Source organism: Carex rostrata, chromosome 27, assembly GCF_964058835.1.
Source record: "Carex rostrata chromosome 27, lpCarRost1.2, whole genome shotgun sequence".
In the NCBI taxonomy this organism is placed as follows: Eukaryota; Viridiplantae; Streptophyta; class Magnoliopsida; order Poales; family Cyperaceae; genus Carex; species Carex rostrata.
Window position 1 is genome coordinate 4,744,362 of NC_135944.1, and position 21,527 is coordinate 4,765,888.

Consider the following 21,527-nt stretch of genomic DNA (forward strand, 5'->3'; position numbering starts at 1 on the left):
TATAACAAGTTTCTTTTACTTCTCTTTTTAATTGCTAAAATCTAGTAATCATTTAAATAAATTGTGCATTGTTTCAATTATAAAAGAGAGCAATCGACCTGTTATAAATCAAACCCTAAACACTACGCCACATAAGATCAATTTATGTTTTTCTTCTTGAGAATCTATATTATTATAATAAGGCTCAAAGAATTGTGTGGCCTTACATCTCCTAAGACTGGGCTCTGTTTTGTTGCAATTTTAATTATCAACAGAATCCTTTTGCAATTATTAAACTAAAAATTAAAAATTGACATCTTGCCAGTAGAATATTCTCTTATGTATCATGCAAATAATATAATAAAATAACATTTGACTACCACTGAAAACTTGATCGCATCTTGGTGGTTTTATCTCTACCTTGGTCAAACTAAAAAGTTAAAAAAAATAAAAATATAATAATGTGCTTTTAAGGATGGCATATCAAAGATAATATCCATTTAATAAAAACCAAAACCATCCAAAGAAATCATGCCATCATTCTCTCTGTATATATATATTTCTTTCTTTTTTTCTTTTTTTGATGCTTTCACTCCTAAGTGAAACCAGGCCAATAAAAGAAGCCAATTTAAGCAAAAGAAAGAAAAATAAAATTACAATAATGTCTTTTTTGTGATGGCATATCAAGGATAATATTAGATTAATAAAACCCAAAACTGTCCACAAAAATCATTCCATCATTCTCTTTCTAAATCTTTCCACTCCTAAGTGAAACCAGACCAATACAAGATGTTCATCTAACAAAAAGAAAACAAAAAAAAGGAAAAAATAAAAAATAAAAAATAAATAAAAAACCAACATCAAATCACCAAGCCGGGCTTGTCCGTTCGTAATGTAGTTTGGTTGGTTCAACCGTAAAACCCGGTCTGGCTCCAAACCGCATCACGAACCCGACTCAAATCTCGCCCTTTCAAAGTCCGGCCAACCCCTTGGAAAACCGATGCAGTGGTGCCACCTCTTGCCTGGGCCCACTCATGTGGTGGGACCCAATCCACATCATCTTCCTTCCATTCTCTCTCTATCTCCTCATAATTACAAATACGTCGAACGGCTTGTGGTCGGTTCCAATCTGGCACGTTAACAGGAAGAGATGATGCCGCCGATCCTTCGACATGGCGTCTTCCCATTGGCTGACGATGTGCCTGGTTTATCGATGGTGTTGAGTGGTCAAAAGTTAGCGAGAGGCCACCCGCACGACGGCTTGTGATCGGTTGGTGGTCCGGTTCGGTAACAGACCATACATCGGCCTCATCTAGGTCGGGTAAGTCGACATGACTACTGAGGTGACCGGTTGATGCTGATGTGGAAAGGAGACGGTCTATGCTGTACTTTCTACCCTTTCCCATTGAGTAAGTAGTGAAGTATATGCTGCTGACTTGGCACAGAGAGAGAGATAGAGATAGAGATAGAGATATATATTGAGAGAGATGCACAGACGCCCGGGAGCTGTGTGAAGATGTATTTATATATAAACCATGAAGAGGCTCTTTGTGAAGCTAGAATTGTTATGAAACCTCAGTTTTTATGCATTTACAGTTTTTAGTGAAATAGATTTATATTTTATTTCAGAGGATTCCTAAGAGGTCAGAATATTTTTCTTAGATCTGTATTGTTGGATCAGAAGCTACACGAATATTAAAGAACCCCATGCATTAAATTGGATTGGTTTGGATTCTGATCAAAAGATTCGGATCTAACATAAATATTATGTTAACTCAGAGGATATATACTCATTCCAAAGGGCCTAGCTAAAAAACATTTAAATATTTTTCATTAACTTTCCCTGGATTTGAGAAGTAAATTTTTAGAGAAACAAAATTTTATCTATAAAAAATTTAAAGCATTTATGTTATTATTTATATACTTAATTAAAAGTTCTTGAAATATTTTTGTTTGGCATTTTAAATCACTTCAAATACTTAAATCAATGATAAATCATCGACCATGTTGAAAATGTAACATGTAAGGATAAATATCAGTGTTCTAAATAGCGCGCTATAGCGTTTTTTGTCTTTGAACGCTACATTATGGAATAAAATGACGCTATTTCAGCTACGATCGCTATTTGCATTACACGCTATGCCCTGTAGTGAACGCTATCCTAGATAGGCTTTTATATATATAAAGGCTCAAACTAAAAATTAATTTTAATGATCATTTTTTTCAAGGTCTACATTGATTTTACTTTTAAATAGAAAAAGATAAATAGTTTATTTCATGAGACATGTTGTTTTAATAAAAAAAATATATATATATAGTTTATGCCATGATGCTTATGTTATTTTGAATGGAAAAATGATAGATAATGCATGCTATTATTAGAGATATTTTGAATAACAATTCGGACTTTGTACTGGTTCAATATAAATATTATAATTCCTTAATTAATTTTGTGTTACTTATTGCTCAGATTTTAGAAAATTTTGATAATTAGTAGAAATATAAAATATAATTTTTTAAACAAAAAACGCTATGTAGGATAGCTTTCTCTATAGCTACGCTATTCGCATTAACCTTTTTTTTAGTCTTTCCGCTATAACGCAATAATCACTATTTAAAACCTTGATAAATATCTTCAAATTAAAATAATCTTTAATCCATTCTCGATTTTATTACAATGAAATAATATGTGAAGTTAACCCAAAATGGTGATTCATAAGCTTTGCAACAGCCACACATTTTTCTTCATGTAGAATTGGATAATTTTACCAGGCTAAAAGCCTAAAAGGGAATAATACAATGCATGTCAGCTTTCTATATATTAAGACTTGGCACTATCAGTACGGCTAACCGGGCATGGGTTTGACTTTGACTTGATGGGGATCCGACCCGATAAGGTGGGAACCAAAACCCGCTATTACGTGTCATTTTGTCGGAACTCGGAACGTTGTGTAGGGCCCACTCCGTCCTTTAGGTTACAGCTACAGCTACAGCCATACTACATTGTCAAGCTTTGAAGATAAAAAAAATGTTATTTTGTACACGTGGCATGTGCTGATAATTATTTTTTTGGGTGACAGGTGCGCTGACATCGGAACTCTTAAACTTTAGTATTGATTGAAGGTGTAAAATATTACACAAAATTTAAAGGTTCAATTATATATATATTTTATAGTGAGACTGAATCGTCTGCTCCAAAGTCACTGTGGATGGGTCCTCATTTAAAAACAGTAATAGTAATTAAATCTTTTAACAGTAACCGGTCTCACCTCACAATAACTCTGAGGCAGAAATTTCCTACACCCCGGGGGCAGGAGATTTGGTTCCTTTCATAGTCCCTGGCTTTGTCACTTCCAAAAGGTTTAGGAAGGGTCCCAAGACAATTTTTTTATAATTGTTAAAACTTTATAGATTCTTATTTATTATGGCAAAAATAATATCTTCTTAAAGCCAAATATTATTTGGATCTTAAAATTTTCACAATTGTAATGCAGTAAATTTAAATATGTTCAGTTTGATTATAAAATAATAATACCCAAAATTCCTCTATCTTATTATTTTTTATGTAAATCTGATTTTAGTTGGTTTTTTTCAAAAATAAATATTTTTGTGAATTTCTGCATTAATTTCTTCACATTAAGATGTACTATTGATTGAAACTTATTAATGTCACTCAATGCATGATGCTTGGGACTTTTTTTAAATGAAAATTGACAGCAAAATCTGAATTTGTACAACTAATTAAATTATTATACTACCACTAGTACAGAAATCGTGATCATACATGGTTGAAAAAAATTTATGTTCTGTAACTGTGTTAGTGGACGTCGTGTATGACTAGTTGGGTACGTTGTACACGGTTCCGAACCATGTTTATATAGTACTATAATACACGTACGGTTAATAGAATTAAAGCGTGTTATATTTCCAAAAAAAAAAATACTGAAAATGTTGATTTCTACACAATCAAAAATAACCATGTACAATAACAAGTGTTTTATACACAATTTCTACGAGACATCTATGTATTTTTCTGAAAACAATTAATACACGGTTTGTTATTTACAACGTGTAGGATTTCTTTTTAGAGATTAAAAAATTGTTATTCTGTACACATGGCATGTGCTGATAGTTAATATTCTGAGTGGCAGGTGCGCTGACGTGGGAACTATCTTAAACTTTAGTATTGATTGAAAGTGTAAAATATTACACCAAATTAGAAAGGTTCAATTAGATAATTAATAGAAGGGTCCCATGAATTCTTTTGAGAATTGTTAAAACTTTAAAGATTCTTATTTATGTATTTAATTTGGCGCTTATTAATATCACTCTTTGTATGTTGTTTGTTGTTGGGATTTTTTTTTACTTTTTTTAAATGAAAAATGACTGCAAAATTTGAATTTTTTTCGGTTAATTAAAATCATTATAATAACAGATCAAAATGTAAAACTTCAAACTCAAATAAAATTGTAGAGAAAGTTTGTGTCATATATATGCTCTAATCTTAATTAATTTACTAATAATCCTGCCATGTGCGCAAGATTCTCATTAAGCTCACTTGAAAAAATATTAAAAAAATAATAATAAATAAATAAAATTTAGAGAGCTACACGGACATTTAGTTAATTATTCGTGTAGAAAAGTATTTAAACATTAAAAAAATATTAATAAATAATTAATAAAAAAAATAAGAGAGCTACACGGACATTTAGCTAAATATCAATGTAGAAAGGTATTTAAACATTAAAAAAAAAAAAAAAAAAAATAAGAGAGCCACACGGACATTTAGCTAATTATCTGTGTAGAAAGGTGTTTAAACATTAAAAAATATTAAAAAAACAATTAATAAATAAAAAAATAAGAGAGCTACACGGACATTTAGCTAAATATCCGTATAAAAAGGTATTTAAAAATTAATAAATAATTAATAAATAAAAAAAATAAGAGAGCTACACGGACATTTAGCTAAATATATGTATAAAAAGGTATTTAAAAATTTAAAAATAATTAATAAATAAAAAATAAGAGAGCTACATGGACATTTAGCTATATATCTGTGTAGAAAGGTATTTAAAAATTAAAAACATATTAAAAAAATTAATAAATAAAAAATAAGAGTGCTACACAGACATTTAGCTAAATATCTGTGTAGAAAGGTATTTAAAATTTAAAAAAAAAATAAAAAATAAAAAAATAAGAGAGCTACATGGACATTTAGCTAAATATCCGTGTAGAAAGGTATTTAAACATTAAAAAAATATTAAAAAAAATATTAAAAAAAATAATAAAAATATAAGAGAGCTACACGAACATTTAGCTAAATATCCGTGTAGAAAGAGTAATCGTAGATTGACATTTAGCTAAATGTCCGTGTAGAATAGTAATAATATACGGTTTTTTATGTAATAATCCGTGTAGCTCAGTTATGGAGAGTGCCACTGTCAAGAAATTGTACCCGACTGTTTATGTAATAATCCGTGTAGCTCTCAATAATCTCACACGGGTAAATATCCGTGTGTAAATATTCAGGAATTTCTACACCCTCGCATTCTATATAGCAGAAAATTCATGTAGCTGCTCTGTTTATGTCCGTGTGCAATCACTTGCTCTATTGTAGTGCCTGCCATGTGCGCAAGATTCTCATTAATCTCACTTAATATTATTTTCTCTCTCGTTGACAAAAGAGATGTTCACATGCATGTATATATGGCCTATTTTTTGTTTAACTAAAAAAGAAGTAAATATATTATGGAATCAAATTTACATTGAAAATTCTGACGATATTCCCATAGAATATTTTATAGTTACTTACAAATAAAAAGTAAGTCATAGACACCTTTAATTGATGAACATGTATATATATTATAATTTAAGACTATATATGTTACAGAAACCACCGTGTTATAAGAAGAAGAAGAGAGAGGGAAGCGAGTATCCTCTCTAATATTTGTAAAAGATTCCCAACATTTTACGGTTTGAGATTTATTCTTAGGCACTTTGAGATTCTGGCTAACGCAAGACCAATATTATTTGGGCTTTGAAGTTCGTGCAAAGTCAAAAGAACGGTCCGGATCGATCCAATAACTCTAAGTGATTCTGTTCCTCTGAGATATCTCATACGTTCTGCATGAATGTCGAAGCTCAAATCAGTGTTTTAAAATGCGGTTTTTTTCATGCATACGGAAGGCCACTGCATACCGCATATGCGGTATGCGGACGCATATGTGGATTTTCATGCGGATTTATATATGCAGATTTTAAAATAAAAATTCACGTATATATATATATATATATATATATATATAGAGTACGGCTAACGCGCTTCCTCTAGCATATGGGCCGAAATGCTTCCGGTGGAAATTTGAAATTTCAAAATCCAAAAAGTCGATCTGAACCGTTCATCTTCTTCTCCATATTAATATCTGCTTGGAGACCAAATTTTACATTTTTCTGAAATTTTTTACTATTTATTAAGCCATTTTGAAAATTGCTGATCCAACGGTGGCTTACCAAACAGTAAAAATCAGAAGCTACCGTTGGATCAGCGATTTTCAAAGTGGCTTAATAAATAGTAAAAAATTTCAGAAAAATGTAAAATTTGGTCTCCAAGCAGATATTAATATGGAGAAGAAGATGAACGGTTCAGATCGACTTTTTGGATTTTGAAATTTCAAATTTCCACCGGAAGCATTTCGGCCCATATGCTAGAGGAAGCGCGTTAGCCGTACTCTATATATATATATATATATATATATATATATATAGAGTTAGGCTGGGGTGCTATGGATAGCATAGTGACATCTATGCTTCAGCTCAATATTCGAGTTTTCAAAATCCAAACGGTCGATCCGAACTGTTCATCTTATTCTCCATATTAATATCTTCTTGGAGACCAAATTTTACATTTTTCTGAATTTTTTTACTATTTATTAAGTATTTTACAAAATTGTTGATCCATCGGTGGCTGCACAAAACAGTAAAACCGTTGGATTAGCGATTTTCAAAGTGGCTTAATAAATAGTAAAAAAATTCAGAAAATTATAAAATTTGGTCTTCAAGCAGATATTAATATGGAGAATAAGATGAACGGTTCGGATCGACCGTTTGGATTTTGAAAACTCGAATATTGAGCCGTAGCATAGAGGCCACTATGCTATCCATAGCACCCCAGCCTAACTCTATATATATATATATATATATATTCATATTCATATATTTGAATTTATTTTCACATAATAACATAACCAACAATAATTTTTTGACTTTTTAAATATAAATTTTAATTAAAATACAATTAAATTATCAAAACCGCGTGGCCGCATATTCAGACCGCATATTTGGACCGCATGGTTGCATTTTTAATCTGCATAACTGCATATTCGGACCGCATATGCGGCCGCATGGAAAAACCGCATGAAAAAACCGCATGGGCATTCTGAGCACGGCTGCTGACCGCATATGCGGCCGCATTTTAAAACACTGGCTCAAATAACACTGGGCCCATGTGGTTTTCCCCGATCGAATAGGCACTGGACACGTCGGTGACGCAAAATATGAGATATCTCAGAGGATACACAGTCGTTAATTTCCCTCCCCCCTCTACACACACTTCGATGATTTGATGATAAAGATTACCAAGTTAATTTATTCATGGAGCTCAGTAGCTCACCACCTGATCTCTCTCTTCTGCTTTTTCTTAAAATTTTCAGTTTTGAAACAAGTAACCCTCTTTATATTAACCAGCTCCGTTCATTCCAAAACACATCTTAATTAAATTAAATCATTTAGTGTAACAAGCTAGACCAGTTAAATTCATAATCTAATTAATGTGTGAAAAAAAATATAACAAAATATTTATTATTAACATCCATTTTATATGGGTGAATGCTAGCTCTATATATATAGAGCGTTCACCCAATTTTGTACTGATCTAATGATTATTAATTTAATTAGAACATAAGACAATTGAAATACAGCATATCAGAATAATTATAGAATATTTACGTGGAGCTGAAATGTAATATTAAGTACTTTTGAAAACTACCAGCATATATATATATATATGTTACTTATATATTTATATATATATGCAGCTTGGCAGAAATTTAAGTTTAACACTTAGCTGAAAAAAGAGAGGTTGATATGATGTCCCTTGTATCTTAAAATTTCCATGTACAGGATTTCATGGTGGATTTTTGTTAAAGATTATCTCAGCTGATAGAAGAGAATATTGGAATTCAGAACCAATTCTGATCATATTCTTTTTTTTTTTTTATAAAAATTCTAAATATTTTTGTTAAGAATCAGAAAGATAAAAAAAATTTCAATGCTATAGAATGAAGTGAATCATTAATTAGATTTCGCAAGGCATTTAATTTATATCCTTAAAATTTGTATGTAGATCTCAATCTTCAGCTACAGAAAATGTCTGACATGCATACCAACAGTAAGAAACAAAATCAATGATTTAATTCTTTCTAGTTCTTCAAAAATAATTTTCCATCTTTCTCCTTCTTGACCAAAAATTTAACATATTTCTAAACTAAAAATCCGGAATTCTGAGACCAAAAACAAAAAAACAAAGCAATAAATTGTGCGTACGACTAATGAATAGTTCTATGGTTCTCATCTTGTGGCATGAGTTGTATCAAGGTACTGTTTATAATATAAAAAATCCATCAGTAGGACCTCTGAATTAAATTGTACTGATTCTCCTTTGTTGAGTTGTCAAGTACTGTTATTATATATATGAAAAGCCTTTGTGATATTTTTGACTTGATTTAAGGTTTCTTTAGCCATGACAATTTCATATATTAAATTTACTGACTATAGGCTGTACAGGTAGAATAAATATTTTCTATCCGTTACATCATCTTTTCTTTCATTTTTAAATTCATTGTTCTTTGATTTGAACCAAAAAAAACTTCTTTCAAATAATTAAGTTGTAACAAACCACAAAAAGTATATTGATTAAAAGCAAGTTATAAATTTAAAATATTTTGCAAGTTCAGCACATGGCACTTTATTATAAACGACCATTTCAATTGTAAGTATCAAATTTCATACTTTCAGGGACGCATGTGCATACATTTCTGGAAAGTATATATATTCCAGCACAACAAGATTCAATCATGATCATATATACCTAATATATTTTTTGTAAGGTTGACCCTTTATAAATTTATACTCATTTTAAGTACACCAGGTAGTGATCAGGGAAGAATTAATAATATAATGAAAATGTAGAAAATACAACAAATAGAAAATAATCCATAACCTTCTGTTGTAGGTTAATTAATTATAAGAAAATTATAAAATATAGCTTGTAAAATTAATTAGTTTTGTTGATCAGAATACAAAGACCTCGACATGTGCATCTCAGAAGATGTAGGAAAATAATATATATAGCTAGCCAAGTTTCACAATTAGATTTCTCCTTCTTCCTAATTAACTTAATTAAGAGATTTACAATTTTAAAATAAAATTCTAGCAACAAAATAAAGAACTTGTTTAGATTGAAATGAAGAAATTGAAAAGTCAACGTGATGTCAATCAAAACAAAATTAATTAATCTTAATGTTTTATGTGTGCATAAATATTTATGTGAATCATATATATCAGTTTTATTTTGATATTCAAGTTTGACATTTAAAACACAAAGCATCAATTGCTTGTGTCACCTCTTTGTGGTCCAAAGTTACATGGTTGGTGCATGTAGTGGTACAAATTATATGTTGGTTTACCTCAGAATATCCGAACTTATACCATTCGATTCGCTTTGAGATCCGTACTAATTACAAGATCGATACAAATCTTGAGGCAAACATGTATAGATATTGAAGCAACTCGCACGAATTTAAAAGCTGAAAATACTCTACCCATCCATATTAAAGATCCAAAAAATACATAGTTCGATTTGTATTAATTTAAAAAACATCACTTTATTTATTCCTTGTCAAATTAAAGGAGGCCACAAATTTCTGTGAATAATTTTGTGAAAATCCCCTAGGGACCATAATTTCACGAGAGAATAAAATTTCATAAATTTATAAGCCCCCTTATAAGACCTCAATTTGCTTTGCTCTCTGTTGAAGCCCCATAAGGGAGAACATCTCTGATATTTCCTTGCAACAGAGAACATCTCTGATATTTACTGTTTATACAAAAAAAAAAACAATGTTGATTTTTGCTTCTACCAATCAGAGCAAAGTATTCACAAAAATTTAAATTTCTTGAAAGAGACAAATTTGGATTAGGTCCACACTATAATATACTATACTATACTAGGTAGCTCCTAGGCATCATATTTTATTAAAAATAATACCCCTAAAAAAATTCATGTCATAGATTTATATTTGTTAAACATGGGTAGTGTACATTTTACAAAGAACTTATGGGTTTGAAAAGAATAAATTATTTAACAACCCTTTAGTTTAAGTCAACCAAGTTAATTCTTAATTAATGCAACTAAAAGGGGTTCCATCAATATGCCACAATGACAATTAAAAAATATAGACATGTTATAGCTTTTAATCACTGTTATTTATCTGATTTGAGGATACAACACTAATTTACCAAGTTTCACATTGATCAAACAAGATTTGGTCATAATCACCTATTTTGATTCTTTTGTTTTATATACAGTAAATAAGATTTTGTCATACTATGCATTATGATATGATGTTAGCATATAAGAGAACATATGTAAAAAGTGGGTCCTATCTAACTCTTTCATCAATTTAGAAATGTAAAACTGTCAAAGGTTCAATGTACCACAATCATATTTTACTTTGGCACAAAATAGTACTTGTTCATCTAGTAATGCCTAGGTCTGATTAGACAACTTTTTTATTTTCATTTTTAGAAATGTATTACATGTTTTGTCAAGAATAAGAATTAAAGATGAAATTCTTGAGAACTAGCTTTTTGATACAGTGACAAAGGCAATGCCAATGTGCGAGAGTTCGCAGGTTCGAAATCCAGATAAAAAATTTATTGTGGATATTAAATGATTGGGTGGCTTGACCTCCACCTTTACTAAATTTAAACAAAAAAAAAAAGATGAAACTCTTTGTTCGATTCCATACAAGAAACTAAATTATTGATTCGATTTCTTAGATTTTGTATTTATACCAGGCATTTTTTGTAGCTAAAGATTGAGACTTGAATAAAAAACAATTAGGATCTAATGAATTAGTTCCAAAGACTTTTTTTTTTCTATGTTTAAATTGATTTCGTTTTTTTCTAGTTCATTGGAAAAATATTTTCAATTTTCTCCTTTACGAAAAATGCTTAATATATTTCTAAAATTAAAAATTTCTCTCCACTTACACAAATAATCAATTGTGAGCTACACTCCTATACATTCAAAAGTTTGATTTGTGACCTTGCATACTTGAAATCCACTTGAACAGTTCTCAATGCATGTGAAAAAATTAGAGATAAATTTTTATTTATAGAAAAATAATAAAAAATATAAAAAAAGAAAGAGTATATTCGCCTATAAATAAAAACTTATCTCTAATTCAAACTTTGGATCAGTAAAAAAAATTCCGATCCAGAAATTTTGTTGTTTTAATCTGATTATCTTGAATCTTTTGTGGATAGAACAAATTTTGGACCTTCAATAACAAAATTACCTTAAAAAATCTTTTGCCTTAATTGTCACAAAAGATCTCATAGTTTTATTAAACAAGAAAAAAATTGGAATGGTAAAAATTCCACCAAAGATACTCTTTCTATTTTGTAATATTATTTTATAAATTTTCTATAATAAGAAATTCTCAAAATTAAATGAGAAAAAAGAGATAGACATGGAAAACAAGGTGGGGCCCACAACACGGTAGCCGTCAAGTGATTGATGTCCTTAAATCTTCTGTCTCCAATCAGATACAGTCTAAGAAGTACGAGACCTCTTTGTCCTCACTTCCAGGGGTGCAAAAAAACCTCGTAGCTCGTACCTGATTCGCTCGCTAACAGTTCGTTCATTATTGGACTAAGCTGTTAATGAGTCAGTTTGCTACTAGCTTAGTTCAGAATTAACGTATTCAAGCTGGGGTCTAGTTTTCTCGCCAACTTGCGAGCTAGCTCGGCTAGGCATAAATTTGTGAATTTATATGAATTTGTTTGCAATTTATACTGTATAACTTGGTCCAGTTCGATTCAAAAAATTTGTAGAATTCATTTTCTTTTTGAAACAAGATCCAGCCAGACTCAGCAAGCCAGCTCATTAGCTTACGAGCTAGCTCAGACTGGTTTGTCGTGATTTCAAGATGAGATTTTAGTTCGAAATACCCTAGATTTAGCTTGCTCGACTGTAGCTCAGACCAGAATTAACAAACTGAGTTAGAACCTAGCTCGGACTGAGCCAGCTAGTTGCCACCGCTACTTACCTCCTACTGTTAAGGAGGCTTGTGAAATTATGTGGCATTCATTATTGCATACTAATGTAGTAATTGTGATATATCCTAATTTTAGGGTAAATAAGCTTGAATCAAATCGAGTTAGTCAATATTTGAATTGGTTTTAGTCAGAGTTTAATTAACTAGCTTGTTAACGGTTCATTTGTACTGTGAGTTGCACATTAATCAAAGATTTCTGTCAATTTAGTATTAGAAGTCGCGCATAGATTAATTATGAATTGGAAGGGAATTTAAACAAGTTAAATCCTTTCATAATAGACACATAAACAGAGTTTAGCGAAAGTAATCGGAAAATAATTTAATTTTCTTTTTATAAGCTATGAAACAAGCTGCTGAGACAGCAGGGGCAGACTCAGTGTAGAACTCGGGGGGCAACCGCTTCTCTAGATTTCGAATTTTAGTGGTGATCTATTAGTATCGATCAACTTTGTCCCTCCTTAGATTTTTTTTTGCCTCCTCTAAATGTTTGACTTGTAATTCGGGTTAAATTTAGTGTTAAAATTAAAATAAATTTCTTGAATTATAATTGGTAATTATTATTATAAGTTAAAGTATGATAAATTATAAGTTAGAGCATTGAAAAATATAAGTCAAAATATTGTTTTTTTTTATCGAGTATCTAATTAGTTAATAGGTTTAAATCCGATTCGATATTTTTGTGTCCCCTGACGAAAATTCTGGATCCACCTCTGTGAGACAGTATGAGCCAAGCTAAGTGCAGCTTAAACTAGCTCTAATTAGAGATGAGCTACAAGTTATTTTGAAAGCCCTAATTAGAGATGTTTATACTTTGAGATATATTTATATAAAAAATGGAATGTATTGACAATTATATTAAATACGATGTAATTTGAAAATTCTTTGGTCGTTAATCAAATAAATTTTTAAATTTTAAATTTTCAACGAGGACCTATCAATTCTAAAATTGTTTCCAGTTTGATACATGACACATGTGAAAATTATAGCATATTTTATAATTTTAATTTTGAGAACTATTTACTCAGTTATTACAAGTATAAAATAAATTTATTCTCGATATATAATATTTTAAAATGCAACAAATTCATGTGATGAGCATTTATTAAATTAATATTAATAGTAACATTTAAGTTAGTTGTCTCACTTGCACAATTATATGAAGTCAAATGCATCTCAATCCAAGTGGATCTACAAATTTCCAATGTTTGGATTCAACATAAAACAAAAAAAATAATAGTTATTTTTCTACATGACTTTCTATTTTGGAAATTTGGTAGTAGCAATTATTTTTTATAATTAAGTAAGATTAAGGTATGCTTATTCATTTTATTTTTTGTTTATTTACTAAAATAATATTTATTTATTAAAGAAAAATCTATCTTACATATATTTCACATTTTTAAGAGTAATTTGACAATATCAATATTTCATCTTCTTTTGCAAAATTGCTAACTGGGTCCCTCTCAGCTACTTGGTACAGTACAACCGAGTTGGGACCTACCAAATTCACTCTAGATTCCTTTGCTAACCGGACCCACCACCATCAAAAGAGATCCACATCCACTTATATGGTGGGACCCATTTGGAAGGTACAAAGTTAAAATCAGTAACTTTTTGTGGTCGTTATCCAAAACATTAAAATAATTTGGATTTTGGAACGATTTTTTTTTTTTTACCTATAGACATATTAAAAAAAAACAAATAGAAAACAAAAGGAGTATAGTTAAATTTTATAGTTAGAAAGACAGGTTGATATTCCATCTATTTAAATTATTTTTTTTTTCTTCAGAAAAATAGAAATGCATTGGGATTATCTATGGTTCTCATATGAGGAGCATATCATATATTACGAAGTCATAAATAATCGAGCCACAGAAAATCCAAACACATGTATTGTCAAGTTTGAATCTGTAAAAATTCTGCCCATTCTTCTATGTATTGAAATTCAACTATACTCTTTTTATTTCTCTCTTATTTTTTAATATTTTCTATACATAGAGTTTTGGAACATCATTTAGTAAATAAAGCTTGTGTATATAAAACAAGAAATAGGTAGATAGAATATAAAATTTTTACAAAATAAGTAAGAAAAAAAAATTATTCTAGGTGTTATATTTGGGAATAACTATTCTTCTAAAAAATACAGTTAAAATTATTCGATTTCTTTTACCTGACATTTTTTTTATGAAACAAACCATTTCATGCAAGGCAATCCAGTCATATTTTTGTATCATATAGTTCTGATTATACTTTGGATTCGTCGTTGAAACATATCCAATAAGGTTTTGAGTTAGCATAGCATGTCACTATGCTATAGATAGCACACTAACCTTATTCAACTTCTTATTACTAGATAAACAAAAATGTGATATAATAACCATTTTTTTTAGATGATTCATATTCTCTTATTGAAAACCAAAAAAAAGGAGGCTCATTATTTACAAATACCATGTTAACAAATTTTCTGTTTTGATGGTCATTAACTCTATGGAATATTCTAGAATACTAATTTGTTGTTTTGTAAAATTATTCCAATATTAACGTGCCATTAATTAAAATATTTAGGTTTTCTATAGTTGATCTTAAAAAACATATAGAGGTTTTTGAGGTCAGATATATACAATTATAACAATTATATATCTTTCCTAATTGTATACTGGGCTTGAAATGAAATTATATATGGGCTATTGCTAGTTTCCAATTTTGGGCCGTATTTCTAATACTGGGCTTTTTTTTTTATAAATGTAACACATTATATTTTGGACCAAAGAATCAATACAAATAATAGTTTGGGCTTCTAAAAGATTTGCTCAAATATTATTATACCAATACTACTAATAACAATAGCAACATTGCCAACATGGCACCATATAAGGAAAAATATGCCAACATATTACATTTTAGGTGAATTATTTACATATCAAAATACAAAATTATTATTTTCTCCATTTAATACCCCTACATTACACACTTCCTTTCTAGTCCCCACAATCTTTCCCTTCAACCCATTACTTCTCCTCTTCTTGTTTTGCACATCAGCCCCTGCTTTCCTACTATTTCCATTTTTGCCCCAAAACTTATTCACAATAGTAGTCCCTTTATTTCTCGAATTTCTCGTAGCACTCGAACAAACCTCAGACAAATCATTGTTCTCTTTAAATACTCCAATAATCGAATGAACACTACCTTGTGAAGAATCACATGAAACGGGTGCATTCAAATTACCCTTAATGGGTCCCACTAGAGGCTTACTACTCTCTCCTCTAACCCAATTTTGTGTACTGTCATTAGTTTTCTTTATTAGGGTTTCGGCTCGTTTAACAGATGCCATGTCAGCATTGTGGGTTTTCAAGAAAGCCTCTATCTCAGCTTCTAAATGATTTAATTGGGAATATTTATTTTCTAGGGTTATTTTTGCATCTACAAGTTTCATTTGAACTCTCTCTTCTCTCCATACCTCAGCCATTTGTAGCATTCTTCTCTCTTCTTCCACCTCTTCTCGCATTTTCAAAGATTCATTTTTGAACAATTCAATGTCGGCTTTTTCGTGTTCTATTTCTCTCACTAAATCTTCACACACCTCTTCAATTTCTTCACGTGCTTTTCTCTCCTTTTCGTAACCCTTGAAGTACTTTTTAGCTGATGATCGGGCCTCTTTTAACTCAGATAAAAGCTTGGAGTTTACCTTTTCAATTTTGACCCGGTTTTCTCTTTCGAGAATTAGGGTTTGCTTCATTGAATCGATTTTGTGGTATATCTCTTTCTTATCTCTTCTTGTTTCAAGAGAGGGAGACTTGATGGGACCTTTGGTCGATTTGTAGAATGTGGAGGGCTTATTTGGAAATTTTGGATAAAAATGGTCCCATTTGGTTACTTTCTCCATGTCTGTATTGGGTAATTTTGCACAAGCTTCCAACTGTTAAGAAAAATAAAAACTTGTAGAATTTATTATGCAGGTATAGAAATATCAGACAAAAGTTGTACCAGATCAATAAAAGGCATTCTTATGATATTAATTTAAGTGGAAATTTCATGTGTACCCCTCCAAAATCTCAAAATTATGTATAAAATTTACCCTTCTAAATTTTACAAACTCACTAATTTACCCAGTTTACTGGCTTTTCTATTAAAACTCACTTTAAACTCAAAAAAGTACCAGTTTACCCTTTATTAAAAAATAAAATTGGTTGAAAATCACTGTTTTCCAGATAGGTACAAAATCAATGTTTTCATAAAATTCTTGACCATAAAAAAACTGTGATTTTCTACCTATCTGAAAAATATAAAACATTTCAAAAAAATGTAAAATTTAGTCTTGAAGTACATTTTCGTATGGAGATCCTGTTGAACAGTTCAGATCGACTATTTGGACTTTGAAATTGAAAAATAAGAGTGCAATTTAAAATAAATGCTTTAATGTTCAAAGCACAATAACCCATTTCTTAATTTAAACAGGAGCTAATCAGATAGAAACAATACCTTGAAAAATATGTCGTTTTCTTGACACCCACTTTGTTCATTTATTGCTGCGTTCTGATTTTGATGAGAATGCAGCTGAAATAGGGAAAAAGGCAACAAAGCACAAGTCAGCAATCTTAAAATTGTACAAATTAATGTAGAAGGACCACTTTGACATGTGATAAGTGAGGTTGGCCATCACATCTTGTTACCACATTTATTTGTAACTATATTAGGTTTATTCATTAATATATGTCATGTGTTCAACAGATTAATGCTCTTTTAGTTGGAAAACAAGTATTAAGTACTTTCTCAAAATTTATAAAAAGTAATTAGATTGATAACTGTCAAAATCAATCAACAGTTGAAAGAGGCACCAAATATTTTATCCAAACTAAAATTTTGGTTTATCCATCAGACAAATTAATTCTTGTTTACTTGATTCTTAGTGAAATGCATTACCATAGCAAAATATGAAGATCAACATATATTTACTTCGAGATAACAGAATTTGCTTAACTAACACTTGTATTTTTTTTGCAACTTAAATTACACGTATAAGAGAAGGAGGTCAAATTCCAACAAGAGACTCTTCTTTCAAAACAACCAAAACTTTTCTTGGTTTTCTTTTTCCCCTTGCTTAGAAACAGTTTCCAAATCATTAACTCAGATAAAAATACAATCTACTTTTGAAAATACAAAGGTCAATTTTGCCAACTAGGCATAATTTAACAATATATCCTTTTTTAGAACATGATAATAGTATGAGGTGTTAAATTAGAAACCCTAGAAAGGAAATCTCTAACAGGGACCCAACTGGAATATATTGACAAAACACAGCTCATACATCATAAACATGCAACTGTGAAGATAGTGAAGGTCTAAAGATTTTCTAGACATGTTGCTATGAAACAACTGCATAGATGAAAATGCTTATTCATGAAATTTACAACCCAACTAGAATTAACTACATTTTTTAAGAAAGTGCATTGAGTTTTATAAGAAATTTTACAAAATTGTAAATCAAACCCTTCAATCTAAACAATATAATATTACATTATCATGTCCTACTTGCCAATTGTTCAGTAAAATTTACAATTTTGCAAATGAAGAGCACATCTAGTTAAAAGTAAATTGAATTAGCAAAAGAACAATTTCTGACAAAATGATGATCAATTTTGTCAAAAGGTGCATTATTTAAAAAAAAATTAAAAACATGATGCAAATTTGCAGAAATTGTGGATCAATGCTTATTAACGAAATGTACATTCCAACTATAATTAAGAAAGGGCATTGAGGTCTATAACAAATTTTATAAAATTTGTGGATCAAACCCTTCAATCTAAACTATATAATACTACAATTACCAAGTTCAACTCGCCAATTGTTCTATAAAATTTACAATTTTGTAAATTCTGACGAATGATCAATTTTGACCAAAACAAGATGCAAATTTGGAGAAATGAAGGAATAACTGGATCCATTTAACACAATTTCTAAAGATATATACAATCAGAGATAATGCACATTCCCTTCATAACAATTACTTGCTAATTTTCCACAACCGACAATTCCCAAATAAAAATTTAGGAACAATACACAGCTCCCTGTTAGTGACCTACTCGATTACACTTCAACAAAGGACAATTATCTATAATAGCTCAAAATAAGGTAGATCTCTAGAAGTGGGACCTACCTGGAAGTGGAAGTCGGAAGCAAGGTGCATTTTCCACAGAGCAGCCGCAAGGCTTCTTGCCGACGTGGTGTCGGACTGGCGGGGAGGCGGAGAAGGAGGAGCTCCCTCTGTGCTGGAGTCTCTAGTGGGAATGCAGCGGCGAGAGCTGCTCCGGCGACGGCGGCGCCGCGAACGAGGAGAGGGGTTCATTGTCAGAGGGTATTATGGGAAGAGATAATGTGGCGCGATTTGTTGAGCATTTGTCGACAAAAAGAGAGAGAGAATTAGTGAAAACTGAAAAGAGAGAGAATTAGTGAAAGAGTGCTTCTGAAAACAGCGCAGATGAGACCAATTTGACCGATTTGACTGACAAGTGGGGTCCGGTATGTGTGACCCATATGTCAGTATTATTGGAGTGGGCAATAGGCATTAAAATATGGGGGTACAGTAACTAAAATTTTATGTTTAAATCCAGACCGTTCGATCTACTACAGCACGAATATTTAGAGAACCCTGTCTATTTCACGACAGATACGATTGGCTGGATTCTATTTGGACGGTTGTGATTTACACACAAAATTTAAGGTATTTTAGAGCAAAAAATTAAAGGAAAGTTTGAGCTGAATGCCTGGGACCACTTGGTGCCGAGAAAATAGTATTTTTCAGATTCTCTCCAATTGAAGGAGTACAGGCTTGGGACGGACGGAATGAAGATGTCTTATTTAGTATGTTAGATTTGGATCGGACGGTAGAGAGAAGATAAATGGATCTTAGGGACAACCGCTCAATGAAATTGGGCTCATTTTTCACTATTAGAGAGAGAATTGATTAACATTGACCTCTCTAAAATAAAGAAATTATAGTAAAGAAAACATAACTTAATTTTTACTTAACAATAAGTACAAAAGCTAAACAGACAAAACCCAAGCCTCAATAATTTTTGTATTTTTTTATCAAGGAGACAGGCAACCTTGCAATTAGTAAACAGAAAGTACTTGTGCAAACACCCGGCACTAACTATGCCAAGAGAGATAGTGAGGTTCAATACCGAAAATTAAAAATTATAAAGAGGAGGGATCAAGTTACAACAAGTATTTTTTACATTTTAAAACCTCAAATCGTCGATCAAAACCGTTAGATGTGATCTCTACAATAAAGTGTGCTTGGAGACCAAATTTTACATTTTTTGAAATTTTTTTACTATTTATTAAGATGGGTACAAAAACTAGTCAAATTCAAACCATTGAATTTTGTACCCATCTTAATAAATAATAAAAAAATTCTAAAAAATGTAAAATTTGGTCTCCAAGCACATTTTATTGTAGAGATCACATCTAACGGTTTGGATCGACGATTTGGAGTTTGAAAATGTAGAAAATGCTTGTTGTAACTTGATCCCTCCTCAATTATAAAAATACCCTCAACACAAAATAAAAAAAAAAAAACACTTTTTTTTTGAAGAATTCAATATTTATTGTTGCGGCCCGCAAAACTTTAAAATTCGCTGAATTTTTGGGTTTTTACATAGTTGCAACGGCCTGTTAAATATGGAATTCTCCAGATTCAATGATCTTTTGATTGATTTATTTTTTTGCAGGGCTATATTTAAAATTTTCAGGGTTGAATACGAGTGTCCCAGATGTCAGTGTTGTTGGTGTGTTCATTATTAAATCTGAATCGGATATGTTTGTATGGATACGAGTACGGGTACCATATCAGATATGATACAAATACAACAATTTTAAAAAATCTAAAATATAGTACGTTTATTATACATATATTATTTTATATTATAGTAAAACTGTGACCATTACTTATAAGTAGACGCGGATCTACTCATTAAGAATGGTGGTCAATTGACTCCATTCATTTAAAAAATATATATATTTTGACACAATCTTGATGTATAATTTAAAGTAAATGATATAAATCCTATAAAATTGCCCCTCATATTTTATGAAAATTTTATAAGATTGATTCTCATACGAAATTTTTGAGAATTAATCTTCATAACTTAAAAGTATGTCTCCGTCTCTGTTTATTTGTCATGTTTATAAAATTCTCATATAAAACTGTAATAATTACTTGCGCAAGGTTAAAAAAAAAATCATAAAAAAAGGAACAACATACTTGCACTATGTGGAATTCATATCCTCTGCATTAATTCAAAAGAGAATCTTTTGAGTTAATGCATCTCGACCATTTGATTGGCTTTCAAATCCGTGCAAACTAGATCCGCACTAATATTAAAGAGCCTCTGTGTTAAAATCAAATGACCGAGATACATTAACTCAAAAGGGAAATACGTGTCCCGCTATGTGGGAATCGAACCCAAATTCAATGAATATCAAAAAGAAAAAAAAAAATTACCATTAGACCGCTTGTACTATATTTATATGGAAATCGAACCCAAACCATATATATGATATAAATATCAACCAAATTTTGTTCCGAATAAGAGAAATGCCCATTTCATGTTATTTGGGAACACATTAATTTATTTTAAATTTTATGCTTCAGATTAGGTCTACAAGGGAAATGCGAAGCCCATTAGAAAATATCCTTGTCAAATTTTCAACCTAGCCCGAAGGCCCAGCAAGGATCAAATTACTGCACTTATACTTTAAACGTACCCCAGATTTCCACGTTGTACTAAAAGAGATGAGAATTCGTAATTCACATACTAGAAAACAAAATAGCACTGGTACGGAGTGATACCAGGCAGTGTAGTAATATTCGGTTGTATTCGGTTCGAATATGCAGTTCAGAGCATATTACAGATTTAGAGTATATTAACAGTGATAAAAAATACCGGTTTATAGTATATTAACAGTGGTTTATACTACATATTATTAATTTAGAGTATATTAACGATTTAGAATATATTAACAGTAATAAAAATGTGAATTTGAAATTTGGACCGGTAGTCTATACACACACACAAGATGTAATTAGGTTATTATGTGCCTATTGCACACCAGTTGAATATGTGAATTACTGTTTTAAAAATGTGA

At 30.7% G+C, this 21,527-nt stretch overlaps 2 protein-coding genes across 2 annotated transcripts; both read right to left on the minus strand.

Moving 5' to 3' along the window:
• Positions 1 to 368: 368 nt before the first annotated feature.
• Positions 369 to 1,435, minus strand: LOC144545229 (protein S40-5-like). Its single transcript, XM_078293818.1, has one exon. It carries the CDS (start codon positions 1,383 to 1,385, stop codon positions 888 to 890), a length of 498 nt encoding a protein of 165 aa, XP_078149944.1. The 5' UTR covers positions 1,386 to 1,435; the 3' UTR covers positions 369 to 887.
• Positions 1,436 to 15,185: 13,750 nt separating this feature from the next.
• LOC144545350 (uncharacterized) lies at positions 15,186 to 18,780 on the minus strand. Its single transcript, XM_078293944.1, has 3 exons — positions 18,535 to 18,780; positions 16,860 to 16,934; positions 15,186 to 16,296 (listed from the first exon to the last, which is right to left on the minus strand). The coding sequence occupies exons 1-3, from the start codon at positions 18,721 to 18,723 to the stop codon at positions 15,301 to 15,303; spliced, it is 1,260 nt and encodes a 419-aa protein (XP_078150070.1). The 5' UTR covers positions 18,724 to 18,780; the 3' UTR covers positions 15,186 to 15,300.
• Positions 18,781 to 21,527: the final 2,747 nt, after the last annotated feature.